The following is a 26,637-nucleotide window of genomic DNA, read 5'->3' on the forward strand; positions in this document are numbered from 1 at the left end:
TGATAACCGTAAGACATGCAACCGGTGGAAGTAAACTGAGAATAAACGGAATTCGGGAAGCAAGCTTTTTGAAATATCGATCGTTAAATATATTCATTGATCAGACTCGTTTGATTGATACGGTTATGTATATCCTTCCACCTAGCGAACTGAACTCGAAAGCAATGCTCTCTCATAGCAATCTGTGTTGTTACGTATTAGTGTCATGATTTTACGTAAATACAACGTGTTTTTACGTAAATTATATGTTGTTGATTAGTTGCTATACGTAGAAGAACGAACATTCATCGTGCGACTTCCGCGAATTATTCTTAACCCTTTCGCTACAGTTATCTAGCGTTTCTCTTCGATTATACTTACGTGGTAGATGATGTAATTAAACGTATACGATAAATAGTTTTATTTAGACGATTTTATTTACAAGAAAAGGTTTCTTACCTTTCGCTCACAAAATATACGCATATATTTTAATAACTTCTCTTTAGTGATAACATTGATTTTTGCACAAATGATATTTTCATCTTTTGCGCAAAAACATTGAACGACCATAATCGCCTGCAATATACTAAAGTGTCTTCATGACGAGTGACCATGGTCGTCCGTAGTGACGAAAGGGTTAAGTGTTTTACTTGTTCAATTATAAAGAAGAAAAAAGCAGACCGTACATTACCAGAAGAGAATGTACAATGTACAATGTACAGAAGCACGTATTAATCTTTCACGATGATTTTCGTTCTGTTAACCTTACTTTACTTTTCTTTCAACAAGCTTCAGTTGCTCAAAAAATTCCCTCTCCACCACTATGGAGAATGTTTCTTGTTGACACAATAATCGAAAAATTTGCCGATCGATTCGTATTTTAGTTTAGAAGCGTGATAAGATCAAACTTCCATACACAGACACACGTAAGAGGATTTTACGTTTTACCTCGGCGAACGGTGGTTTATCTGATTTCCCTGCGGGAGATAGAATCCGTGTGTTTGAATCACGAGCATTGTATACGTGCGCGAACTTTTAGTGCCGTTTTTATTACACCAGGCAGCCCAAGCAAGAGCAGTCGATAAAACGACGACGGTTTTTCCCGCGTAAAATCGTCACGTGACTCTATTGTGTTTCACGTTACCGTTCTCTACCTTCTTCAACACTGTTCGGTCATGTAAGCGATTGTACATAATATATAAAACGTGCGCACGCGAACTGTAATTTATCATCAGTGTTAAAAAGAAAAAAAAAAAAGAAGAAAAAACTCGAGTATCAACTAGGACTGTCGAGCGATGAATTGCTCGTTGCGACAGGATATACTTGCGGAATATATAATACACGTATTATAACGTATACAATATAATATGTATATTATGTATGGTATACAGGGATATATAGCCCGCACAGTTAACCACGACCAAAAAGTGCCGAAACATTGGCGAGAAATCGAGGACGAACGGGGGAAAAAGAAATGCAATGCAAAAGAGAGCCTAGATATATTATTACGGATCGTACACGCACGATCGATAACATCGGATTCTACGATCACGCGTACGCGATGCATGAGCATACATACACACGCGCGCGTAACATACACATGTATAAACGGTACTCATGTACGCGTACACACGATGAATATGCATATATATAAGAAGAAAAGGGAAAAAAAGGAGAAGGATGAAAAAAACACGACAGTTTTCGTATCACTACAGCAGCAGCTGCACCTCTTTTTTGATTCTCACACACGCACTCACACGATTTTGAATCAAACATTCTTTTTTAGCGGTCAGAGAGAGGGATCGCGGATTTACCAACACTCGAATAGAGATTTAATGTTTGTAAGGGCAATAACGATTGTAAATTTTTCGAGTACACTGTATTTGAATGTGTAAGTTGCATAAAAAAGACAGATTTTTTAGATATTGCACTATAATATTTATTATTCTAAGGTAAACGAGACAGGGTCGCGATTCGCCGCGCTCGCGATACCTCGATACCTACCCAGAACCCTCCCCCCACCCTTTAAGCCTTTTAGGCGGCCTCGATCGCATCGAGAATCGATGCCCGGGATCAACAGCGACGAACTATCGATCGCTTCCGCGATAATTTAGTTTCCAAGCCCGCGCGCGAAAATTGTTCCGTGCGAAATTAATGTAATTTCTTCAGTCGCGATCGACGCCGAATCGCAAGCGCGGCCACTTCGCGACGATCATGAATTAATATTAATTAATAAAGAGGCAAAGCGAATGCATTGTTCTTTCCAATAAAAGAAAAAGCAAGATTTTTAGTGTTTACACTACAATTGATAAACGATTCTATTATTACATAATATTATATTAATAACAATATTATTACTGTAATGTTTGTTTTTGGTTATTAAAGTGTGTATATAGCAATATATTCTAGAAATGGTCTCTCTTGTCGAATCTATTATACACCTTCCAAAAACGTTTTTTTTTCTTGTAATAAAACTAGTAGCTGTTCTTAACAATTTTGTTATGTCTTCTATCCTCTTATGTTGTTTCTAATAGTATATATTTTAGTTTGCCGTAATTTTTATCTATCGTCAAAACGAAGTCAATTTGCAGTTTATTATTAAACAATTTCTACCTTGTTTTCTGTACGTACAATATAAACATTTGAAGTTAGATACGAGATCAAGATAAAATTATCTTTTTGAGATAGATATAAAATGGCGGCACTCGTTAGCGGAAGTCGATAGAAACAAACAGTTCAAGTTGTACTGACAAATAGACACGTGCTTTTTAATTTGAAAAGCATATTTTTGTTCATTGTGGCATCGAACAAAATGGAAGTGGATGATGAGAATGAAACTAAACCGAAAAGTTTTTTTGAATTAGAACTAGACGACAGAATTTTAAAGGTAAGATATCGTACATTTTTATCATTCCTAAAAAAGAGGTTATATTTCCAATGTATAAATAATTGTTTACTATAAATTATTATACCATTACATAGTTTATATTTCTGTTTCCTAAAATTAATTTCCCATTCGTAATTGTACATTTACGTATAAAATTAAATATTGTAGGCTATCGCGAAATTAGGTTGGGTAGAACCTACGTTGATACAAGAGAAAGCTATACCATTAATGATGGAGGGAAAAGATATCTTAATCCGAGCTCGCACAGGGTCTGGGAAAACAGCTGCATTTACTATACCACTTATACAAAAAATTTTATGGAATAAACGGATGCAAAAGAAACAAGAAATTAAAGGGCTTATCGTAGCTCCGAGTAAAGAGTTATGTAAACAAATACATGATGTCATAATTTGCTTAACAGCAAAATGTAGCAGAGAAGTAAAAGCTATTGATGTCAGTCCACAATTAGATCTTAGTGCACAGAAACCATTATTAGCAGAAAAACCTGATATTGTTATTGGTACTCCTAGTAGACTATTACAACATTTAAAAGCAAATAATATGAAATTGAACCAATCTCTTGAAACATTAATAATTGATGAAGCTGATTTGGTAAGCAATCTTAATCCAATTACTTATTTGTGTATATAACAACTTTATTATTATATTTCAGGTATTTTCATTTGGGTATGAGGATGAAATAAAAAGTTTATTGAATTATTTACCTATGGTATACCAAGCAGCTTTAGCCTCTGCAACATTATCAGAAGATGTGGTAACGCTTAAAAAGTTGGTACTTCGTAATCCAGCGATCTTAAAATTAGAAGAACCACCATTAGCTCCGTTATCGCAATTATTACATTATAGTCTTGCAGCAGAAGAGGATGACAAAGCTGCTATTTTATATGCTTTATTAAAGTTACATTTAATTAGGTAAATCCATGAGACTGAATAGTACAATTGAAGAAACTTGTAATTCATTAATAAAAAATTTTATTTATTTTTTTAGAGGAAAAACTATAATATTTGTAAATATAGTAGATAGATGTTACAAGCTAAAGTTGTTTCTAGAACAATTTGGTATACCAACTTGTGTTTTAAACTCTGAGTTGCCAGCAGTTTCAAGATGTAGAGCAGTCACTCAATTTAATTCTGGAACATATGACATTATAATAGCATCAGATGAAAAATCTTTAGAAGAAGTAAATATTATATGTTTATATACAATTTATGTGTACGTGTAGACTAGTATAGAATTCTAATTTTTATTTCTGACAGCCTCATATAATAAAAGTTAAAAGAGGAAGACGAAAGAAGGACAAAGAATCCGGTGTCGCACGTGGTATTGATTTTCAGTTTGTGTCCAATGTAATTAATTTCGATTTTCCTCAAGATGTAAATTCTTACATTCATAGAGCCGGACGTACGGCTCGAGGTAAAAATCAAGGAACGGCATTAAGTTTTGTATCGATAAGAGAAAGACCGCTTCTTGAACAAGTTGAAAGCGAATTAAAACATTGTTATAATCGTGATACATTATTTAAGACGTATCAATTCAAGCTAGAAGAGGTCGAAGGTTTTCGGTATGTTAGATAAAAGTTTTATTTTAAGCTCGTTGTACATTTGACTTCATAAATATTTGTTTTCAGATATCGAGCTAGAGATGCCTGGAAAGCAGTAACGAGAATTGCTGTTCGGGAAGCTCGTCTAAAGGAGATAAAACAAGAGGTACTTAATTGTCAAAAATTAAAAAGCTATTTTGAAGATAATCCAAAAGATCTACAATCATTGAGACAAGACAAAGCATTGCATACTGTAAAATTACAATCACACCTGAAGGATGTACCAGAATATATAGTTCCACCAACTTTGAAAAGGCTTATTGGTACTAACAGAAAGAGAAAGTTCAATAGAGAAGCTGCAGCATCTAAACCTACTGCTACACAATTAAAGTATCAAGCACGTGCATCAAATCCTTTAGTTAGTTTACGAATAAAAAATATGAAATAAAAGTTTTGTACTGATAATAATATATTTTTCTTAAACTCGTTTATTTCATGACACTGCTTATTATAAATAACATTTTGTAGTATCTTATATATTCAAGTTATAAAAAATTGTAGATGAAAAATTACACGCTATCCAAGTAATTAACACATAATATCAGAATATTATAATTATCAATTTATGATTTTTCTGTAGCCTGCTTTGGTTTGTACTTTTGTCTAATACCATCATTGAATCCTTCTCTATTTCTGGCAAGTTCAATGGCATAAAATTGTATTCTAGTTGTGAGTATACTGTTTTCTTCTGAGTAATCTCCTTGGCAGTCTGCTCTTAACAATGTACCAAAACTATAATCTTCAACAAGTCCCTTAAATTGTTCACAAAATGGTCTCCATTTCATCTTTCCTTCAGATGATTTTAATTCATCTTCATTTATTTTATCTACTTTGAGATCAGGAAAAGCATCACGAAAGGTTTTATATATTTGTTCATCATGAGGTGTAAGTTTCAAAAATTTAGGATCAACTGAACATAAAATCTAAAATAGAAATTTCAAATTAAAAATCAAAAATTTCTGATTCTTTTGCTTGTTGTTATATAGAATTAAGTCAATTATATTATAATTTATTTTACATTAAAATAAACTTCAGCGTGTTCCATGGCTTTCATTGCCCACATTGCTTCTACAGAGGGCTAGAAAAAGGGAATTATTGTGATTATTACCTTCATAAATTCCATTATTTCTTGTCGTTTATTTGTAACTTACATCATTGTCAAATTCTTCTGCAGGCCTAGACAAGACACTGCTACCAGCTATTAATTGATCTGCAGTCTTAAAATCAAAATAATTTGTTCTAAATTAATAAATAAATAAATATATATATATATATTGGTATATAATATATAATATATCAAAATAAAATTTAGTCATATACCATCAAAAATAGTAATTAAATATTAAAATAACTTTGCAAATTTAGAAGATTTTGTTACAGTGATATAAAGTAATCAACAAATAACGTATCTTAAATTCGAGACAACGACTTTTCAATGTTTACAATTGTAATCAAATTTACAGTAATATTTATACAGACATACATAGGTTAAGGATCATTTTCATATGAAAAAAAATGTATACATCACTAGGTTTATCATACTTACAATGTTCCCAATGCGAGCCATGCCGTAATGACCAAAAAATAAACTGAAGCAAATAAATTATCAAATATTCCTCAAAGTATTTATAACAAAATTAAATGTTGGAAATCGAAAATCGAACGTGTAGTGCACATGTCACGCGGTTAAAATACACGTGCAACGCAACAGAGCCAAATGAGAAGGAAAGCAAAACCAAGAACCAATCATTATTTCAGTTTACCAGTAGTTGCAGTTGGCATGTTGATATTATCGATATAATTTATATTATATTGATAGGAAAAATGGTCAGATCCTTCATACTGCTTTACTAGAAAGGAATAATATTTACGAGAAAGAAAATTTCTAATAGTTTTTGGTTAAAATGGTTAACACGGAAGACGAGGATATCAACGAAGGAATGTTAAATTTAATAAATGATATTCATTATGGGTAAGGATTTACTAAAGTAGTCTAACCTCGAGTTGAGCGAAATTTCATCATATTTTGTATTTTAGCGATGTCAAAGGTACACATAATATCGTAGTGGCTACTATATTGGTTCTGAAAGATATCATAAATAATGCAGAATGGACTACTGCTGAGTAGGAATTATATTTCTTTCTATACAATATAACATTATGTAAATCTAAGAAACACTAAATAAAGAGATGTCAATGTTTAATATGATTAGCACTCCAGTTACTGATAGTATTTTTATTAAAAATAATAGATTTATCTTTGACTGAACTTTTTCACTTAAAATGACAAAGCATTTTATTATTTCATAGTGCTTTATTTGTGTGTCTTCTTAGGTATATATGATTGTACAAAAAATAAGAATATAACAAAAGCAAATTACTTATATATATGTATGTATATATATATTTTTTTTAACAGGAATCTAATCAATATAATTACAAAAAATGGAAAGTATTTAGTGGAAGCTATTCCCCTTGAATTCTCTATTGGAAATATGGTCCGTAGAATATTACAAATAATTAGAGAAGAATATACTTCTGAATTAAAAAATAATACCGATGAAACAGATACACAAGAATCTCTACATAAAATTCTCACTGCTGAAGGTGATCAGGAAGTTGATTTTAATATTTCTGTACCTTCTTTAAAATCAGCTATCATAGAACATATTAATGAATTTGAAGTTGAGTTAGAAACCTGGTTAGTTCTAATGAACAAGGAAATTATAAGGAACTATGTTTTATACAGTGTTATACTTTGTTTGTTTCTCTTTTAGTGCAGAAAATATTACACAGCAAGCTTCTGAACACATTCATTCTAACGAAATTATTATGACAATTGGTAAATCTACATTAGTGGAGGAATTTTTTAATAGAGCAGCTAAAACAAGAGCTTTCGAAGTTATAGTGGCTGAAGGAGGGCCGTCATTAAGCGTATGTATGCGTTATATTACAAATTTTGCATAAATCTAACTAAACATATTTTGATCATTAATAGGGTCATGAAATGGCAGTAAATCTGTCAAAGGCAAAAATCAAAACTACTTTAATATCAGATGTAGCAATTTTTGCAATGATGTCTCGAGTGAATAAAGTAATAATTGGTACACATTCTGTCATGGCAAATGGAGGATTGAGAGCTATTTCAGGTTCACATACAGTTGCTCAAGCTGCAAAACATTATTCTGTACCAGTAATGGTTTTACTACCGCTGTATAAACTCTCGCCGCTCTATCTTTACTCTCATGAACAAGATGGTTTTAACAAACATGATTCACCACTGCAAGGTGTAATTAATGGTGCAAATGCATCTTTGTTAGAAAGAATTCATGTGTATAATCCAGTTTTTGATTATGTGCCCCCAGAATTAGTTACATTATTTATTTCAAACTCGTAAGGACAATAACGTTAAAGGTTTTAATTTTTTATGTCCAAGTTAATTATGTAATAATATATTTTTATCTTTTTCAGGGGTGGAAATGCACCATCATATGTTTACAGATTACTTAGTGAACTGTACCACCCAGATGATTATGAATTATAATAGATAAGTGTAGAAACATATTTATACATGTATATTTGTAACCAAGCGCTTTTTTAAAATAATTGTCAAATTCTTCCAAAGTCAATGCTTTTAATAAAAAAAAAAAAAAAAAAAAAAAAAATGGGATAGGAACCATAGATATTTAAAAGCAACTTTCCTAACAGGAATATTTATTTACACATTAAGATATATATATATCCAAGTAAATATATATTCATTTTTACAAGAAGTATCTCAGTAATTTCGTAAATTCGAAATTATTGAATATTTATTTATAAAGGATAGCATACAAAACACTTGATTTTATTTTGCAGATTTGGAATTTGTTCCTTCTGTTTGGTATATTATGCATAAGGATTCCAATTACTGCCGTCTTCAGGTTGTAAAGAACCTGTGACTATCAGAATTATATCAAAAACCCACCATACACCCACTCCCCCCAATGTCAATAATTTGCCAACACCAGTACCAACGTGTCCTAAACAAAACCGATCCAAACCCAAGAAACCTAACAGAATACTATATAGTAAAGTAGTAACAAAAAACTGGTTACTATATTTTATACAAGGAACTCCTTCCCGATTAAATGTTCTGGGTCCATAACACTCAATATGTGGTAATACAGTACATGACACTTTAGTTTTCTCAACATCTTCATACTTGGAACCTCCAAACTAGAAAGAAAACGTTTACTAAGCCACTGTATATATGTATAATAGCTCTATGTTTGTATACAATATTACCTTTACGCAACCGTATCCAGTTTCATCTTTGGCAGTTTTATTACCTTTATGATCAATCGGATTTTCACATTCTATAAATTCTTTTGGCCTGAAAAACATACCATATAAATAAACAATTTAGCGAAATAGAATTAATTCTTTATTAGCAAATAAGCAACTGCCAGCGAGTGCTCAGTAAATACTCACAGAAATTTGCACATTACCAATGGACCTTCGGGTCTGTACTCTTGCTGGAAGTCTGTGGTATTATTTGCTGACATAGTTCCCGAACATATTCGTAAATCCCACAAGAGACAAAGTAAAAATAAAACCGAATATCGTAACCTCATCTTGCCGAAGAATGCATGTAAATGCACTTCTGTTCAAAGTTTGTCAGAACACACCGATAGAGTACACCTTCAATTGTGTAACTCGTGTTGGATAGCATATGTAATTGTGTACGAGAATTATTCTATTGGATTATTATGTCTCGATCGGAAGGAACCAATAGAAACACGCTTTAAATACGTCGACTAATGAAAAAGTGTTTTCCCCTGTTGCCTATAGTGACTTTTAAAGACGCGCAGTGATTTTGGAATCATTCGGTCGTCCGCTCTGAAAGAATTTAGTTTTGTCAGGAATCAGAGACGTATGTTTCGTGCTCGGTGGAAGGTGCACACAGTGGTTGCACCACAATAAACAAAGTGATCGTGTGTTGCGTATTCATAATATTTTCGAAGCAGTACATTTTGTAGTTGGAAATCTGCGTATATGTACGGAAATATGCGTGAAAGAGAAGAATTTTGTCGAAGTTTTCCACCGGGACAACCGATCCAGGCACCGACAGCACGAGCTCTAGGCCTTGATGCTTTGCACAATCTTTGTAAAGAGATCTATCCGGACCAAAGCAATCCGCTCACTGTCACTGCAGTTGTAAAATACTGGTAAGAATTCTTCGATTTAATCTGCCAATAAAAAGTGGTTTTCTAGCGGTACTAATGTGGAAGCTTTAAATTTCATGTTCAGTGTTTATGACAGAACGGGAGAAGAAATGCGTTACACTATTATTATTTGTATTTATAATATATTAGGTATTGCAGTTCAGTTCCTTATCGTATAGTGTATTGAAATATACTGGAATTAATTTACGACGCGTTTCCTATGGGCCATAATGCAAATATATTAAAATTTATTGCCTTGTTTCTTTACTCATTCTTAAATATTATTTACTTTTAGTACTTAGATGCTTTATTACAATAGTTTTTCTTCGTAAACTTGTATTAGGATTGCATAATTGGTCGGAATAATACAAATGAGAAAAATGACATAAATATTTAATATTTCTAGAAACAAATTACTACAACAGTCAATATTAGAAAGTAGTCTTTACATCTTATTTATTTGCAAGATTATACGTGTTATATTCTACGATATAAAATTATCATTTGTTAAATAATATTATTATATTACATTCAATTGGATTTATTTATTTTATCGCGAATCTTTGAATTTTTCGATCGATACAAAATCGTAAAGTACTGCGTCAGAAAGGTGGTTCCTATCGAGTTTGGGTATGGAACTCTTGCACAAGAAGGGAAGACGATTTATATTTAGCCACCCTTAGCCGTACGTACATTTAACCGGATGTAAAACGAAATAACTGAGATTTTCTGCGCACCTTTACCTAGGTTGGGGGGTCCAGATCCTCTCGACTACATAAGCATGTACGAAAATTCTGGCCGCCCGGAATTGGGAATACCACCACATTGGCACTATATTAGGTGAGTTTCACCATTCTACATATTATTTCGAAACACTTAACCATTCATCCAAATACACTTTTCAATAAACATGTAATTTAATACAAGTAATCAACAAGCAGGAGAATATCATTATATTTTAAAAGCATTAAAAGATAAATTATAAATTATTACTAGACTGCGGATTTCTATGCACTTACAGGAGATTGAAAATTGAGAAGTTGCACAAAAAATATGTGAAATACCCAAAGTATAGTGCTTTCTATAATACTTGATAAGCAAAACAATTTTCTACCGCGGTTTTATTTCTTTTAATTATATTCTCAAAAATATGAGTTTGTATTTATTGGTTATATTTTGAATAAGTCTGAAGTACAAAATTTTTATGATGATCTGTCAACGATTTCTTCCGCTGCGCACGCGATCGTTAAAGTGACACCGCGGCGCATCGTTCATTCAAAAGAGACAAGTCACATTTTTTTCCAGTGGCCTGGTAAAGGAGGAAGAATCGAAGTGTTAGAAAAAAACGGGAAGTCGGGTATTCGTTAGTGTCACGTTGTTGAATAGTAGGAGTGTGCCTCTGATGTGGGTTCATGTTATTTTTCCGACACATCCTCGATGACACGTGTATGTGTCACCCATTCCTGTCATTCGGGGATTACATTTACCGTTTTGGTACATTGAAGCTAGGCACGAGCATTTTGGAGTAGTTACAACCTACTAACTTCAGCTTTTACCGTCTCCTATTACATACGACACTATAGAAATTTAAAGAATATCTTGTATTATGTTTTTATATTAGAGATCTACCCGAAATATCTATTTATTAGAAAATTAAATTTTGTATTGAGTTACAACTACCGAAATATGACTTTTACATAGACAGATATATAACTCGCGTTGTCGAAAGATAAATGAATGCTCGTTTCAGGAATTCCTCATTAAAAACTAAGCGCCGAATGACGAATGGTCTACCGCGAAAGGGCGCCTATTCTTTTTTTTTTTTTTTTTTTTCATTTTCAATGGGTGACCCTTCCTTCTTCAGTCTGGAGCAGCTGTTCCAATAGTTCTCTCTTTTTCTATATATAGAAAGTATAGGGTACAGGAAGATAAAGTCATTTGAAGCGCGACGCGTCGGAAATAGATCCGCACGTCTTCTCTCTTTTCCGTTTGCCTTGTCTAAATACGTTCCACCATTCACTAAATCTAGTATACGTTTTGAGATTAAGTTTAGAGTTATTTTGGTCCTGCCAATAGTCCTTGAAAGTTCTATTGTCATTTTTCTGTTTAAATCTTATTTTAATTATCTTTTCTTTTTCCACAAAACAATAATGTTTATTGATGTTGGAGTAAGAAATATTCTTTTTTTTTTGTTAAAGTTTTGGATTATCAGATCTGCATGGAGATGGGCGAATACATCCAAAAAGTGGTCCAGGTCGTCCGAGTGGCTTTGGATTTGAGCTAACATTTAGATTAGTCAGGGAAAGGAACGAGATGACTCCTCCCACTTGGCCAGCAAATGTGATGCAACAGTTAGCAAAATATGTTTTTAATTCTGGTAACATGTTGTTACCTGGAGACCATGTTTCATGGCATGCACCTTTAGACAATGGCAGTGGGCGCATCACGCAAATTCTAATGGGCAGGGATCCACAGTTACCAGCATCCATATCTACGCCACATGGTGATGTAAGTTTATTATTTGAAATTACTTTTGAGTAAAATTGTTCAGTTAATTTGGTTTGTTTTTCAAATACATGAAAATTTAAAATAAAATATTTTTAATGGTTCATGTACAATGTTACAGGTTTCATTTGTTCAAATTGTAGGAGTTACTTCTGAAGAACTACAAGCTGCACAGCATTGGAATGGTTTAGGCCTTGTAAATTTACTGAAGTCTAGTCGTGGTTGCGGACCATGGTTGTTAACTGAGATGAGAAGGATGTACTCTGTTATGGAAGATGATCCCTCTATAGCAGAGAAAATAGAAACTGGTATAGAAAAGGAGGGTTCTAATTTAAGTGGTGTATCTGCGAAATGTTGGTAAGTATATCCTGTATTTATCAGTGAAAGATCTACTTAATATGTAGAATGTGTATTATATTAACTTATATTTCATAGGTGGGTCCAAGTAAACAGTGATAAAAGTACAGAGAAATATAGAGAGACAAAAAGCGAATCAGACGAAGAAGATGAAGATATAAAACCAATTATTAAGTCAGAAAGATTGTCTCCTTGTGAGCAAGATACAAATTTACCAAACGAAAGTTTTATCAAAGTTTTACCAGGTCTTCATTTGACATTTAATCTTGAAGCCGGATCTTTGTTACCATTAGCAATAAAGTAAATATGCTTGTAGCATTATTTAGCTAATCTTTTTATTGAATGAATGTTAAACATAAATGTGTTTTTATAGGGGTCGTGTTATGCACGGAAGGCATTTCACGTTCAAATCAATATTATCTAATACAGCGATAACGATAGTTGCTCCTTCAGTTACGGGCACTTTAGTGTCTAAAGAAAAACCATATGTAGTTCAGGGACCATGGTTACAAGTTCTGCTTCCAGAAGATCTGAGTGAAAATATGGCTCAAGAGTTCCAAATTCTAAATTCACCAAATCAGGTAATTAATAGTATCGATATAGCAAACTAATTTAACAGTAGTTCTTTATGATAATTTATTTTCAATATATATTTCAGATTCAACTTCCAAAGACGTTTTCTTGGCCTGAACATAAACTGGTTATTACCGTTGTAAATGACTGAGAAACTTAACTTAGTACTGCTACAAATATCGTAAAACCGAATTAGGATAAATTGACGTAAGCAAAGTATTATCTAATTTTATTACAGAAGCGAACTACAGCGAAATAATTTATAATCAAATGATGATAGTGCGGTTATCGAATAAAGTATAGAGCCGTGAGACTTTATCAATGTGTGAAAGAAGAGACATGACTATATTTTTTCTATAATACGAAATGAGATATATAGAATGTGTTCTACAGGGGAAAGATTTCATACGTCTCTCTTTTACAACTTGATAATAATCGTTAAAGATTAATATTTAATTATGTACATAATAGAATACAAATAACAAAGTGTAATTTTGTAATATACAACTTTACACATTGCTATTTTATACAGAACAGTTTTGTAAATAGAGAACGTTACTATTCTGACATTTACATGTCTGTCAGGATTCTGTATCAACTTTTACAAACAAACGGAAAGTGTACGATACAACGATAAATATAAGAAATAATATTTATAAGAAAATATATTTTATTTTCTACAATTTTCTTGGTACAGATTTTATACATTGCGCGTGATCATTAGATGCGTGATCATCTCTCTTTTAAATCTGTGAGACAAAAGGACTATTAACAATTTCATTTGTTAACATTAAATTAGTTTTTATATTTTTCAATACTCCTAACATAAAAAAATATTACATTATTAATGCATGATCTCTTTACATTTAACCTAATATATTAAATTTTTCTTCCTCTTTAAATCTTTACCTTCTGTTTTCTAATCATTGAATTCCTGTTTAGGATCAGTTCGAGGTCGCTTGCCGTTACGTCGGTTTATCCTTTTCCCTGTCCTCCTCTGCGCCGGACAAACTCCTAGCTCGAGCCTCTCTACTTTATTATTGTCGTTTATGTTCAAACTCGTGTGTCGTGGTTTAAGAAACGCAGCTATTCGAGAGTTCTGGGAGATACGTATGACATTGGAACTACCGTGTGAATCAACAATAGTTTTGATTAGTGTAGGAGATTCCGTTGTATGGAATGGATCGTCCTTCGAACTTTTGATTTGTCGAGATTATCGGTTAGTATATTAGTTACGCGCGCGTGTGTGTGGACGTGTGAACGTGTAAATATCAATGATACGTATTCAGAACGAAGCAAATGGCAGTGGAAATGAAAAGGAGGATATTTAATAGATATAGAGGATACAAAGAAGACAATGCATCGCCGACAGGTATGTGAATATTAATTATAATCGTAAGTATATGGCGCTCAAAATAGTTAGGAAATCTTCTATTTGAATAATTTGAATGCTTGAACCAGATATTTCGTTCTATTACGAAGGAGATATCGTGTATTTGATACAACGATACTTTGATTCTTTATTTCGCATGATTTAATAAAATTGTAATTAAAGTTTCGAAATATTCAAAGAGTTATTATTAAATGTTTCAATTATTTTAAGTGCCGTATGACAAGTAATAAAACTGTCAGGTCAAAAACCAGATAATATTAAGACTTTGAAGATCATAGAGTGAATTTTCAATTTTACATAGGATAACTGAAGCTACGATTAAAATTCGTAAATGTTGTGATTACCTGGTTTTTGTGCCACAGTCTTCCGCTATACACCGGAACAAACGTATCTCGGTATTTCGTCAAACGTGCTTAACGTTCTAAAGCCCCGTTGTATTTCTTCCTTCTAAAAATCAAAGCAAGTTACTTGACCTGTTCGCGTAGAAAAATTGTTGACATTGCGTACATTTTATCCAGAAAAACATCTAACAAAAAATCCTCCTGCTTTCTTTACCTAATCGTGTTTTTATAAAAAAATTTCTAGGCAATTAATGTGCGTGATCGTCCACTTGTTCTTAGGACGTTAAAGGAGCATTTTCTTTGTTCAAACGAGAGTGACATTGAAACATAAAAATTCGGCGATCGTAGCAATGTTAAACCTTCTTCAAAATGAATTTAAGAAACGTACTATCAGTGGAATATGATAAACGAAATGAATTCCACGAATATGTAAGATTCCTACTTGCAACAAATTCCGCACGAGTTTAAATGCGACGATCCAAAGCAGAACAACGATGCAAGCAGAGACGAAATCCTCGACCTCTTCGCAGCTGATATTGCTAACGACGTTAACGATCCCTCGAAAGACGTTGGCGAATGTTTGCATGGCCTCGATACAGAGATCCCTTAGGAAACAGATCACCTGAAAAATCAGGTTCATCACCGCTAGTATCAGCTCGATTATCCTCGCCAAGAAATCGAGAATGATGTCGAATAACTTTTCGATGGTCTCCCATATCCAGCAGGCGAAGCGCGAGAAGAACTCGACGAATTCTTGCGACGCGTTCGACATACGATTTTTCATGTTTGAGATTGTTCCCGGGATCTTGTCTCGTTTACATAGCTTCTATCAGAAACGTTCGATTTCTCCGTCGCGATTCACGTCCAAACGAATTTCATGCTCCATGTACTCATCGCGAATAGTTCAACTTTCGTTCGTTCGATTTCGGATAGATTCAGGGAACCATTCTTCTCGTGTCTTTTGTTTTTCTTCTTGTATCTTCTTAATCGAAAGGAACCTTTATGATTTGTTGTAAATTCACATGCTGTGAACTTGGATTTGTTTGAACTGTGAAGAGAAAATGCGAAGTACGGAAGGAAAGAAGATGTTCATCTTCATTGAACATCTTGACTGTCGTCTTGTATGTTTCGTTTTATAAGATACATTTACGTTTAGGGTTTGAATAGTGTATTTATATTATAGTTGTGATTCAACCATTTAATCTTCGATTTATATACTATACGTCTCTGCTGAAAGTTTTCTGGCACGAAAATACCGAGTAATTAGTTTTTTTTTTCGTGGCCATAAAAGGGAAAAGAAATGTAATCATTGTTACGAGGAGCTTATAGCTGTGACATTAGTATTTGTGATGTTTGCAATTACGTTTACTTAGGGCTAGCTACGAGGGAATTTGGGATTTGATACATTAGAAATCATACACAGATTTATAACTGAAATTCTGTTTTATTGTGTTTCTACACAGTCTGCGATAACGATAATCTCAGGAATATACTTTCGACTATAATTCCAAGCAATCACTAGATCATAAATTACATATTCTACGCATGAATATTAATAAAACAATAACGGCTACGTTTAAGTAAAATGGCAGTTGTTGCTCTTTTTATTCTGCAGACTATCAAATAGTATCAAATAGTGATTCTGTATACTTTTCCTTCGTAATTATAGCGTCATAAGAAACGCATACATGTGTGTTTATTTGGACCTTTAAATTCTTTTTGATTATAATAACTTTCGTTTGAAATATTGGATAAATGCAATAATCTACGAACGATAGCCAAAAAGCTTTCGTTGTATCACTTACGAGTTATCATTTTCGTTTTCTTACGTCTTTGGTCCACAGCTAAATTGGTCAGGTTACTGATTTACATTCGAACTGGTCCGTTATATATAGAGGTGATCGTTTTTCGTTTGATATATACAATAATTATCTATATTTTAATTAACGCGAATTTTACGCTGACCATCCTCGTCAAATTAGTCCAAGGAAAATCGATAAAGTTAAAAGCACGAGCGCAACTGCTCGCCGTGTGGATCCATTGCAGGCATCCGCATCGTTGCAAGACTGCACGCATCCACGAACGTATCTAGGAAATTATAATCTGCGATCAGTATTTTGTATATTATTTTATCACGTGTATGTTATTTTTATCCACTTCCACCAATAATATATAGTTTATATATTATAGCAATTAAAGGAGGCAGCTCCACTTCCTAGTAATTTAAACAGATCAACAAAATCCAAAAGCCCAAAATCAAATCATTTCTTAATATTCTACTAATATAGAATAATAATATAATTCGATATTCAAATATAATTCAAATATTGGAGCTGTCTGCTTATTGCTGCAGATATAATTAAACAACTATAGCCAACTTAAATACTTTGTCTTAAACATCCTAACATTTTAATTGCTATCGATCAGCACGTGTCGCATTAATCATCTAAGTAACATTGCTGATGCAAATGTGATCGCATTTTTATTTTCGTGCATTTTGACAAACTGATTTAGAAGCAACTAAAATTCACTGCCAGCCAAAGAAGAAATATCGGGAGTTACCATGGCAAAATTAAAAAGAAAAATTTGATTGGAATTCCTCTGGAATATCGAGAAAAAACTATGTCAGTATAAATAATTGCAACGTATAAATGCAATTTGTTTTATCGAACGCGTTCCGTGAAGCAAAGTACGTATTGATTAAAATTAACGTATACAGTCGTAATCACCCAGTTTTTATTTTTTTTTCTCATCCGCAATCGTGTCAGAGCTCGTAGCAATTATAATAGGGGTCAATTTCAGACATGGTAACTCTTGCAATTAGCGCCGAGTGAAAAAAAGAAAGAAAATGAAGTCAAGTTATGTTTCTCCGCGATCTCACTTACTTGTCGTCGAAATAGAACCCTCCGCAATGTGACATTCTTATGATTTCGGAGTCGGTCGTCAGAGTTCCGCTGTCCAGCGCGCAGCTTCTCACCGTCAAAGAGACCCCGGATTCGTCTAATCGATCACACGTTAATTACAAACATAGTTTTCATCTGTCCCCTGCTGTTGCCCCGCCGAAAATTCGAGGAAATATAAAGGTTGAAAGTTTTGTCGTAGTTGAGGTTCGCGTGCTATGTTTTTTCGCTTCGATGTTGAAGAAAATTCGAAACTTCATGCAGACACAATTTTAGATAGGAATTATTTTCACCTCGTCTTTTTAATTAAAATTATTTGTACGAAGTGCGAAGAAATATCGATGTCTGTATTTTAATGTGACATTACAGTAGTTTCCAATGAAGCCAGCAAATAATTATAACGGTGACACAACCACCAAAATTATATTTTTTAATTATTTGAAAATTACTCTGACATAAATTTAATTTCTATTCGAATCAAGATTTAAGGATTACCTACACGAAGCTAATTGTTTTCTATTATTTTCGAAAGGCCGGAATCTGCAAACATAATCTGTATTATTTTTCTGCAATTATTTAAAATGAATCTACTAATTTTCTCGAATGATATATTTTTTACAATTATCTCCACCGAGGTACGCTTCTTATTTAACATTTTTCAAACGTTTTAATCTGCAAACATACATAGGGAAATTTCACGAGATTATTCAGAATAAATCTGGTGATTGTTCCGAGCGATATATTAACTTTTCCGCTGGTGAAACCTCCGTGAACAGACAGTACTGTACCCGCAGGCACAGTGTATTCGTTGAACAGACAGCGCTGAAAGGGGTTAAGGGCCACTCGTGATTACAAAAAGAGGAAAGTTTTACCATATATTCCCGCTATTTTGATGCACGCAGTCGCGGGGAAAAGACCATCGCGCCCTTTGCGACCTCCTAAGCATGGCGACTCCAGGAAGGCCAGACTCCCGTTGTTGTGAAACGGATCGTCGCAGGGCTTGTTGTCGCCGTCGATCGACACGCACTTGAAACAATCGATGGCCCAACCTAATGCGTCAAAGTCGGAATAAAATAGAAAATTATTATTAATTCTAAAAATATTAGATGATTCGCTGAAGTATATATATCTAGTAGCTGAGCTGTTCAATTGGACAATTTATTTTCAAATTTCACAATTGGTTATTAAAATTTATCTTGGAATTATTTACATCACTTGTTTGCGATGAATAAAATTTTAGACGCAAATCATTTGTTCATTGAGAAGTAATCTGTAATCGTGTAATTACCTGCATAATGAAATTGAGAAATTTACAAACGATGGACTTGTGAGAGTCATAAATGTTTGTACAATAAATTTGTCTCGTTAATCGTCGTTTTAGAATTTCTGAAAAAACATGAAGTGTTTGTTGGTTTTTCCTTTTTCACGAACTCCCACGTTTTGGGATTTTGGTTATTTGACTTCACATTCAGGCGCATTGGTCTTCTACCTTTGACCTTTGTCTCTTTTAATTTCTCATACATGTTTTAAAAGTAGCAGAACCGTAATAACGTGAAAATTATTCACATTTACGTGCTATTCCATCGATTTTTGGACCTTGATTATTCATCTTGGGATATAACGAACAACACCGACTTTTTCTCACCCATCTTTTCATGCAACTTTTAGACTCTTATCAGACATTATATTATCCCAAACGTAATACACAACTCTACATAAATTAACATAAAACAGTTCGTTCCTTTCCAACAGATAAATTTCTAATCCTATATACAATTTGTTTAGAAACTAATTAAGTGTCTTGCGTGTATTCACTGCTATAATAATGCGCTAGACAATGCGCAGAATTACATATATAATTACAGTACGGAACATTACATATATAATTTTACTAGCTATTAATCGTTGCCAAGAAATCGAAGCTAAAATTTTCATTCAATACACGATAGGTACAACATATCTTTATTGAATCGACCTGGTAATCCTTGTCACGAGTGTGACTCGTTACAAGACAAGGAGTTAGCACTAGAATTGATAATCAACGCCTGTAACGAATACCAGATAAATGTTACTAAGAGTGTCAGTGTGGTTTTAAGAATTGCAAGAACAAAAACTGTAAAACTTGTTATTCTTGATATTTCTAGTGTTAAAAGCGACAAAACCAAGGAATCTACCGATGCTACTTAACTATCATATTAATAATCTCTGAGATATGTAAATCCTGTTATCGTAAAGGGTTTGGTACTTCTAATGTCAAAAGCTGTAAGATACGTAAATCCAGGAATGTACCAATGCTACCTAGCCATCTACAAACATCGCGCTAATGTTATTTGAGACATCTAAAGATTATTCTACTCTGTTGATAAAAAGAACTGACCTTCCGATACGAGGAGCGCGATCAAGGCAAAAGCGAGGATCCAGGAGAGGCCAGTATCCATCTTTGTCCAAGCGTTGAACGCTTTTCCCCGGATGTACGATCGCCTGGTTGCCGTCAGCTGCTGAATGCCCGAGGCCACGAGTCGAGTTCTTCCAGAACTGTCATGTCAGACAGAAGAAAAAAAACCGATGTCGACTACGAGAGATCAACGTCTTCCTAGACGTGAATCGAATCGGACCGAAAAATCCATATAGAGAAGAGATATTCGCCTTGCTACGTTCCTCGAATCCACGTATCACGTTTCCAACGACCCGCACTTATGTTTTGCCGTTGGTTACCAAGGTGATGATTTCCTCGTCGTCGATTTCCAACCTTTCTAGTAGGGATTCGTATTCCGATCGATGATCTCTCGTGATGACTTTCCTCGTCGTAACGCTTGTAAAAAAAAAGAAAATGTCGCGAACACCAGTTTTAAAGCGTTCGTTCTTCTTTCGTCGAGTCGCTTTGGCGACTGAACTGACCTAGCTGGTACGCAGTAGGGAACTTCATAGGCTGGAACAGTTTGTAATTGCGTGATACTGTTTTCCGACGAAACGGGAGATTGCCGCACGCGAATTGTGGGCGCAGTTGCGACTTACAGGTGCGCACAGTCGCGCGGATGTTTCGTTTACTGGTCCTGTATTGGTTCACACGTGCAGTGTGGTGGAAAGTGAGTCGTTGTGGGATTTTGGCGTTTAGCAGTGGGTACTGGGTGACGGGTGATGGGTGTTGCTGTTGGTGATCATACGGTATGGGGATGGTTACTGGTTCGTTCAGGTGTGCAAATAGTAATCGGAAATGTATACTTACGCTTAATATGTAGCGTGGGAAATTATATTAATTAGAGGATTATGATATAGAATGGATTTTGAATTTTAGAATTGAATCAGAATTGAATAGCATCGAACTGTGTATCAATGAAAGTAAAATATAGTACACTGTATAATAGAATAATTATAATAAACGTAGACTATATAATAAATATATATGTTTAATCATGAAAGAAATTCTATTTGGAGATGAAGGTTTATTATGTCTATGTTCTACGAAATTATAATGGTGTACGAAGGGAAAATATAGTTCATTTCGTAAAGGTGTAATATATATGTAAATAATAGAAAAGGGTATCTTGTTCGTAGTATCGCCGGACTATTCACTAATTCATGCAGACTGATGTTAGGTGACTATATAACAAGGTGTCTCAGGGGAAATTTTATTATCCTAATACACTTTCCAAGTCATCTTAAATGCAACAATTACTAATTAGATATATTATATCTATAGTAAAAAAAAAGTTCCCCACGTTGTTTCAACGCAATTTTAAACATATATATATTTCGCTATTAATTACAAATTATACGAACGATATTTAGTATACAATTTGTCATTCATATTTATTTATAGTATTCTCTAAAGCATAGTGATATTTCCCCTGATACATGCTACATAAATAAAGAGAGATACGAAGGCCACAAGTGAAAACCATGATAAGTCACATTTTCTATGAACAATTTTGAAATTCAATTTGCTATCGATAAATTTCATATTGAAACAATCTTTTCATTTGATTTTGGAATGAAATACATGCTTTTAGATATTATTGGATATTTAAAAGATATTAATAACACGATTTATATATATACACAGTCTAATGCCAATTAAGTCAAATAGTTGTTGAATAAAACGATAATCCATTCTTGTAAAACACCGTGGTTTTATCACTTATCTTCAAATGTCGTGTCACGTTAAAATATTTCTTCGTAACTAAAAAGTCAACAAAAATAGGCTAGTATCTTTCCCATATGGTCTTCGTGTCTATGATCAATAAGTTAGAAATTTACAAAGGCTACACGATTATTCGACATTAATAACATTCTTCGTATTACCTTGTTAATTAAATACGGCGTGCTGGTTAGTAGGAGTGTTATTCGGCAGACGGTCTCGTTGGGAAATACTCGGTGAGAGAGGCCGTGCACGGAAGAACGCGGTGAGATAACAGGGGATGGATTCAAAATAGCGCGGGTCGCGCATGCGCAGGTGATCGCGGGCCAATCACCTCGTTGCTCCGAAGCGGCCGTCCGTCTCTGTCGTAGCGACACTGCGGGTACACGATGTGATAGTATTTTTCGAAAAATGTGTCGGTCTTTCGCGCACTCATGCATCCGGTTTTTCACGTGAGCCCGCCGCGATCACCGAGTGCTTTGTCTCGTGCTTGGCATCACCGTCAGCGTGAGAATAATGGGCCAGTCGTCGAGCAACACCGGGCACAGCGGTGAGTCCCTCGATTTCACATCCGTGTTTGTAATCGTGTGTTGTCGGCCCTCCCGACGTTTTTTCGAATCGCACTGAACGCTTGACATGTGTCAACTGCGAGGGCTCTTGACTTTGCTGCCAGCTCCTGCGCAAGTTTCGTTGACTTTTTCCGTGGCATTGCGTCGTTTGCAGCGAGAACCTTCTCGGCCAGGTCGAGTTCTCGCCGAGACAACGCCAGCTTTCTCTCGATTAATTCCGACGATCACACGCTGGCGTTTGAGGTTATGTCAATGGTCACATCGATGTAACGGTGATCGCGGAATCGTCTCTCGGTTTTATCGTGACACCGCGTTACGTGACATCTCGATGTTTTCCATCGTCATGCTTTCATTTTCCGATACTTCTTTTCCTCGTTTCGATGATACCGTTTGCTCGTCATCGATTGTCGATTTAACTGCCGCAGTGGTTGAATGTGCGCAAAACGATCGTTATCGCCATAGCGTTCTTTTTTAAATTCAGCTGATCGACCAGTTCGATACCTTTTCGTCAATCATATCGGTTTATGAATTCTATGACTGCACGTACATTCAGGATATCAACGGTGCATTTGTTTTTTTCCATTGTTAAAATCGGTCGAATTACCGATGAATTATCGGAATTCTTTATGTAATTTTCCATAGATATGGAGTCGTTTGAAGACCAACACCAATAGCCGACAGAGTTTGTTTATAATCGTCGAACATGAATGACTTTTGTAGTTTTTAGGTGTTGTACCTTTTTAATGAAATGTTATTATTCATAGTGGTAATTATATCAGCTCAGTGTAGAAGCTTAGTTGCGTAATAATATAAATATATGTAAATACTTGATTGGGTGTTTAATTACTATTGGCATAGTTTAATAGCCGAAGTGATATACGAGAAGAAACATAATAGTTTAGATATTATTATAATTGATCAGATCCTTTGATAATTTAATAAAATACACAATTAATTCTTAAATTCGAGATTAGCTAATATATTTCCCTTTTTTATCGACCGATCGTCCGAATAGACTGTACGTAGGCGACATCTGCTTCGAAGTATGTACAGTCGCAATTTACCTCGTCGGTAATGATGGAAGTATATTATTTTGTATTATTGCAAAATTTAAATTCTTTATTTAAAACTATTAACAACAGTATGAGTAATACGAAGAATATAGTAATTGGTTTCGGAAAGAATTATTTAATTAAATTAATAAAAAAGATAATGCAATTATTTTCATTTTTCATTTAGTCTTCTTATATATACTTTGAATTAATTCTTTATTAATATGTTACCGATATATAATCTGTTTTAGTATATTAATTACATTTGTCGTAACTTTAATTAAATTCTTTATGTTGCGACTAATGTAATTCTTAGTTGTGTTTTGTTTAATTTGTTAATTAAACGATTAGCTTTTATTATTCGTGGCGAATATTCGTGGAAAATGAGTTATTCAAATATTTTCCTCGCATTCGGTGAAGCATTATGCGTTGAAAAATCAACAAAGCTTCGTATCGTTGTCCAATTATCTTAATAATGAAACAGGCAAACAACGAGAACACGTTACGATCAAATAAAAAACTTTTTCCTGCTATAATGCACACAGCAGCTGGACATATTACAAATAAAAGCATATGGGAATCGGCGAATTCATTAACCAAATACTATCTCATATTTAAAAGTAAAATGTGAAGTACCAACATATCCACAACAATATATCTACCTATACTCTAAATCTACACGTAAAATGAAAATTACATGCACACCCTATAGACTACGGATATTTACGCATCCGTAAGAAATTTGATGTTCCATTACATAATATAAAATATCCAAAGAATAGCAGTCTTAAAATATTCAACACCTGAAACGAACCTCTACCTACGATAAAATTGCATAAATAATTACGCATCATTAAAATGTATATTGTTTATGTAGAACTCAGATGAACGTATGGATGATTACTAGTCATGATTGGCGATTTATTTAAAAAATTTCTCAATCTTTACGTCTCTCAATTTTTATACAATATTTTGCACTCACCCTATAAATATTCCGTATAAATACTTTTACAGAGAAAGAGTACCGAAGCTATATTATGTACTTAATTAACACTCTCACAATTTATTAAAATAGCGTCGCCTCTCTAAAGAAGTCGGTAATTTCGCCCAACACCGCGCAAAATTCCCTGTTTTCACGCGAATCATCCGCACAAACAGATCACCGGTGCTGTTAATTAATCGAGGATCGGCGGACGAGACGTTTCCCTTCCGTACAAATATTTTGCCAGCTGCGTTTCTTGCCGCGCGTCCATCGGTACCAGCAAACCGGCAACACCTTTCGATTTCATTTCGTACGATGGTTCGGGCTTGCAAGATGGTATGCGAGGTAGCGGCTTGAAACACAGGTACCCCAAGGTATAGCTTGGCGTGGGCCACAGATGTTATTGTCATATGGCAGACACACGGCTCTTGGGATTCGTAGCCGTAAAACCGCGACTCTCGAGGTCCAAGAAATCCTTCTGTGGTAGCCAACGCGCCGCTGTTGTATTAATCTAATAGACGTCACGCGACCAAAACTGATAGAACCGGTCCATTTAACTATCCGAATAGCCCAAACGACGGCTTTTCGATCTTTTCTGGATTCTTTGCAGTTTTTATGCAATTGGATAGGATGAATTTCTGAGAAAAGTTTGTCTATTCCGTAGGATTCTTTGTTCGTGGCTTCGTAGGTTTCCTCTTAATCAATTTATTCTCAGAATTTATTTTTTAAACCTTCGAGTATATTTTTGCGCAAGGCATGGGCGGTCGTAGTTTCCTTTCGCATCGTGTTTCCATTTTTCAGTTTCGCTTAATTTTCGGCACGAGCCACGAGTCATTGTTCTTTCTCGTTGCATCCTTCGAAGCACAGCGAGTACGTAGGAAAATCTAGCGATTTTTCGAAAAGATACGTGTGACGTTTCTCTTTCCTCGCATTACTCGCTTTTTGCATCTGTACACGTGTAGCTTTCCGAGAAAACCGAAACTTTTGTACAGATCCCTGTATTGTGTTTTAAAGAAAATACAAGTGCCCATTCTCCTCTTCCTCAGTCTCAACCTGTTCGAAGTTTCCTTAGAAATTTCTGGAATGCAAATGTACTTCTCAAGCTGTGCGCACATTTTTCGGAAAAGCAGGCTTCCTTTAATCCTTCGATACTTAACCCTGTCACGTTATTATCGTCATTTTCATGGTTGCAACGTTAAAGGATATCTTCAGTTTGGATTAAAATATGGGAAAACTCTTATCGATGGTGATCGCTGCTTTCGATTTTACGCTAAATAAACGTCCCCTGGAAACATCAGAAATTCTCTTGCTTTTTCTAAAACCCAAACGAGATTGAGATATGAAAATCCGAGTATCATAACTGACGTAGAAACTTTTAACTAATTCGAAAGTTTCAGAACGAAAGCGGGAAAATCGACGAACGAAGGAAACGCGAAATTGGCAGGAATTTAAAAAGAAGGCGATGTCAGTCGCCTCGTTAACGTAATCGATATTACGTTGGCGAATGGCGATTGATTAATTACGAGCGGAAACGTAGCGACGTGTACGAGGTCAAAGGTAAAACTTCCGGGGAACGACGGAGGAAAACTCGTAGACGATGCAGCGACTGGGGTTCAGGGCAGCGACCCAGTTCTCATATGTATTTATACCAGAAGACGCTATGCCGGTTGCGTGTGGCCATTTTGAAGTGGCAAGAGGAGAGAAAGGGAGCAACGGGGCGAGCCGAGGAAAGACAGGGAGAAAAGAGAACCGTCTCGTGCGTCACGAGACACGCCACAGGGGCTAATGAATCTGGAAATTTAATTCCGACTTGTGCGGGAAAACCGATGGCTACCAGAACGACGGCGGGGCGAATGTGTTGCGCACCGAGTAATTTTGCCGCCACTGGATTATTTATAGATAAGCAACAAGTAATGGAAGACTCTTTTTAACCTTCCGCGGTTACATTTCTCGTTCAAATGTCTCGGGTTCTAGGACATTTCCTATTTTTAGGAAAACTTTCACGTCGGATGAGAATTTCAAATTGCAACATTTCAGGATTCGGTTAACATTACCGTTTCCGAGAATTTTGTTACTTCGATTCGATGGATGTATGGCCTTTAGATGAGAATTTTGAAGGGTTTTGTCAAGCT

At 34.7% G+C, this 26,637-nt stretch overlaps 8 protein-coding genes and 1 long non-coding RNA gene across 10 annotated transcripts in view; 5 read left to right on the top strand and 4 right to left on the bottom strand.

Moving 5' to 3' along the window:
• The first annotated feature begins 2,668 nt into the window (after positions 1-2,668).
• On the top strand, positions 2,669-4,896 carry LOC132912280 (probable ATP-dependent RNA helicase DDX56). The gene is made up of 6 exons (XM_060969630.1): positions 2,669-2,866; positions 3,035-3,478; positions 3,540-3,799; positions 3,876-4,068; positions 4,145-4,449; positions 4,516-4,896. Exons 1-6 carry the CDS (start codon positions 2,792-2,794, stop codon positions 4,874-4,876), a joined length of 1,638 nt encoding a protein of 545 aa, XP_060825613.1. The 5' UTR covers positions 2,669-2,791; the 3' UTR covers positions 4,877-4,896.
• Positions 4,897-4,898: 2 nt separating this feature from the next.
• LOC132912320 (protein PBDC1) lies at positions 4,899-6,175 on the bottom strand. Its single transcript, XM_060969730.1, has 4 exons — positions 6,035-6,175; positions 5,640-5,705; positions 5,507-5,566; positions 4,899-5,411 (listed from the first exon to the last, which is right to left on the bottom strand). The coding sequence occupies exons 1-4, from the start codon at positions 6,053-6,055 to the stop codon at positions 5,052-5,054; spliced, it is 507 nt and encodes a 168-aa protein (XP_060825713.1). The 5' UTR covers positions 6,056-6,175; the 3' UTR covers positions 4,899-5,051.
• A 142-nt stretch (positions 6,176-6,317) lies between these two features.
• Positions 6,318-8,106, top strand: LOC132912299 (translation initiation factor eIF-2B subunit beta). Its single transcript, XM_060969682.1, has 6 exons — positions 6,318-6,460; positions 6,526-6,612; positions 6,908-7,189; positions 7,266-7,422; positions 7,487-7,881; positions 7,960-8,106. Exons 1-6 carry the CDS (start codon positions 6,393-6,395, stop codon positions 8,030-8,032), a joined length of 1,062 nt encoding a protein of 353 aa, XP_060825665.1. The 5' UTR covers positions 6,318-6,392; the 3' UTR covers positions 8,033-8,106.
• A 79-nt stretch (positions 8,107-8,185) lies between these two features.
• LOC132912318 (TM2 domain-containing protein CG11103) lies at positions 8,186-9,170 on the bottom strand. Its single transcript, XM_060969727.1, has 3 exons — positions 8,962-9,170; positions 8,776-8,863; positions 8,186-8,706 (listed from the first exon to the last, which is right to left on the bottom strand). Exons 1-3 carry the CDS (start codon positions 9,102-9,104, stop codon positions 8,377-8,379), a joined length of 561 nt encoding a protein of 186 aa, XP_060825710.1. The 5' UTR covers positions 9,105-9,170; the 3' UTR covers positions 8,186-8,376.
• A 197-nt stretch (positions 9,171-9,367) lies between these two features.
• Positions 9,368-13,403, top strand: LOC132912286 (suppressor of fused homolog). The gene is made up of 7 exons (XM_060969647.1): positions 9,368-9,698; positions 10,443-10,535; positions 11,894-12,203; positions 12,322-12,557; positions 12,636-12,857; positions 12,931-13,138; positions 13,216-13,403. Exons 1-7 carry the CDS (start codon positions 9,526-9,528, stop codon positions 13,279-13,281), a joined length of 1,308 nt encoding a protein of 435 aa, XP_060825630.1. The 5' UTR covers positions 9,368-9,525; the 3' UTR covers positions 13,282-13,403.
• A 428-nt stretch (positions 13,404-13,831) lies between these two features.
• LOC132912332 (uncharacterized) lies at positions 13,832-16,071 on the bottom strand. Its single transcript, XM_060969742.1, has 2 exons — positions 15,307-16,071; positions 13,832-14,229 (listed from the first exon to the last, which is right to left on the bottom strand). The coding sequence occupies exons 1-2, from the start codon at positions 15,646-15,648 to the stop codon at positions 14,050-14,052; spliced, it is 522 nt and encodes a 173-aa protein (XP_060825725.1). The 5' UTR covers positions 15,649-16,071; the 3' UTR covers positions 13,832-14,049.
• The window catches only part of LOC132912265 (protein neuralized), a 122,130-nt gene continuing 109,912 nt past the window's right edge, over positions 14,420-26,637 (top strand). Inside the window, exon 1 of one of the 2 annotated variants that reach the window (XM_060969586.1) lies at positions 14,420-14,502. In XM_060969586.1, the coding sequence (XP_060825569.1) occupies positions 14,430-14,502 (73 nt within the window). In that variant the 5' untranslated portion in view covers positions 14,420-14,429. Of the gene's footprint in view, positions 14,503-22,317; positions 22,453-26,637 lie in introns of those variants that run through there. The other variant, XM_060969587.1, reaches the window with a different exon arrangement.
• LOC132912322 (uncharacterized) lies at positions 16,289-22,184 on the bottom strand. The gene is made up of 5 exons (XM_060969732.1): positions 22,067-22,184; positions 20,142-20,693; positions 18,637-18,813; positions 17,750-17,864; positions 16,289-16,952 (listed from the first exon to the last, which is right to left on the bottom strand). The coding sequence occupies exons 2-5, from the start codon at positions 20,200-20,202 to the stop codon at positions 16,838-16,840; spliced, it is 468 nt and encodes a 155-aa protein (XP_060825715.1). The 5' UTR covers positions 20,203-20,693; positions 22,067-22,184; the 3' UTR covers positions 16,289-16,837.
• Positions 19,638-20,595, top strand: LOC132912346 (uncharacterized). The gene is made up of 2 exons (XR_009659186.1): positions 19,638-20,035; positions 20,135-20,595. It is a non-coding gene; the product is annotated as an uncharacterized LOC132912346 (long non-coding RNA).

Source organism: Bombus pascuorum, chromosome 11 (assembly GCF_905332965.1).
Source record: "Bombus pascuorum chromosome 11, iyBomPasc1.1, whole genome shotgun sequence".
Lineage (NCBI taxonomy): Eukaryota > Metazoa > Arthropoda > Insecta > Hymenoptera > Apidae > Bombus > Bombus pascuorum.

Coding starts and splice junctions, on each gene's coding strand:
- LOC132912322 (XM_060969732.1), bottom strand. CDS start 20,202: ATGGATACTGGCCTCTCCTGGATCCTCGCTTTTGCCTTGATCGCGCTC. Junction 18,814..20,141: donor CGCGCTCCTCGTATCGGAAG/GTCAGTTCTTTT, acceptor TTGACGCATTAG/GTTGGGCCATCGATTGTTTC. Junction 16,953..17,749: donor GGGTTCTATTTCGACGACAA/GTAAGTGAGATC, acceptor ATAATTTCCTAG/ATACGTTCGTGGATGCGTGC.
- LOC132912320 (XM_060969730.1), bottom strand. CDS start 6,055: ATGGCTCGCATTGGGAACATT. Junction 5,706..6,034: donor TGGCTCGCATTGGGAACATT/GTAAGTATGATA, acceptor TTTGATTTTAAG/ACTGCAGATCAATTAATAGC. Junction 5,567..5,639: donor CAGAAGAATTTGACAATGAT/GTAAGTTACAAA, acceptor CCCTTTTTCTAG/CCCTCTGTAGAAGCAATGTG.
- LOC132912299 (XM_060969682.1), top strand. CDS start 6,393: ATGGTTAACACGGAAGACGAGGATATCAACGAAGGAATGTTAAATTTA. Junction 7,423..7,486: donor AAGGAGGGCCGTCATTAAGC/GTATGTATGCGT, acceptor GATCATTAATAG/GGTCATGAAATGGCAGTAAA. Junction 7,882..7,959: donor ACATTATTTATTTCAAACTC/GTAAGGACAATA, acceptor TATCTTTTTCAG/GGGTGGAAATGCACCATCAT.
- LOC132912280 (XM_060969630.1), top strand. CDS start 2,792: ATGGAAGTGGATGATGAGAATGAAACTAAACCGAAAAGTTTTTTTGAA. Junction 4,069..4,144: donor ATGAAAAATCTTTAGAAGAA/GTAAATATTATA, acceptor TATTTCTGACAG/CCTCATATAATAAAAGTTAA. Junction 4,450..4,515: donor GAAGAGGTCGAAGGTTTTCG/GTATGTTAGATA, acceptor ATTTGTTTTCAG/ATATCGAGCTAGAGATGCCT.
- LOC132912318 (XM_060969727.1), bottom strand. CDS start 9,104: ATGAGGTTACGATATTCGGTTTTATTTTTACTTTGTCTCTTGTGGGAT. Junction 8,864..8,961: donor TTGGTAATGTGCAAATTTCT/GTGAGTATTTAC, acceptor TATGTTTTTCAG/GCCAAAAGAATTTATAGAAT. Junction 8,707..8,775: donor CTGGATACGGTTGCGTAAAG/GTAATATTGTAT, acceptor TTTTCTTTCTAG/TTTGGAGGTTCCAAGTATGA.
- LOC132912286 (XM_060969647.1), top strand. CDS start 9,526: ATGTACGGAAATATGCGTGAAAGAGAAGAATTTTGTCGAAGTTTTCCA. Junction 9,699..10,442: donor ACTGCAGTTGTAAAATACTG/GTAAGAATTCTT, acceptor ACCTTTACCTAG/GTTGGGGGGTCCAGATCCTC. Junction 10,536..11,893: donor CCACATTGGCACTATATTAG/GTGAGTTTCACC, acceptor TTTTTGTTAAAG/TTTTGGATTATCAGATCTGC.
- LOC132912332 (XM_060969742.1), bottom strand. CDS start 15,648: ATGAAAAATCGTATGTCGAACGCGTCGCAAGAATTCGTCGAGTTCTTC. Junction 14,230..15,306: donor TCGTGCGGAATTTGTTGCAA/GTAGGAATCTTA, acceptor CGTATCTCCCAG/AACTCTCGAATAGCTGCGTT.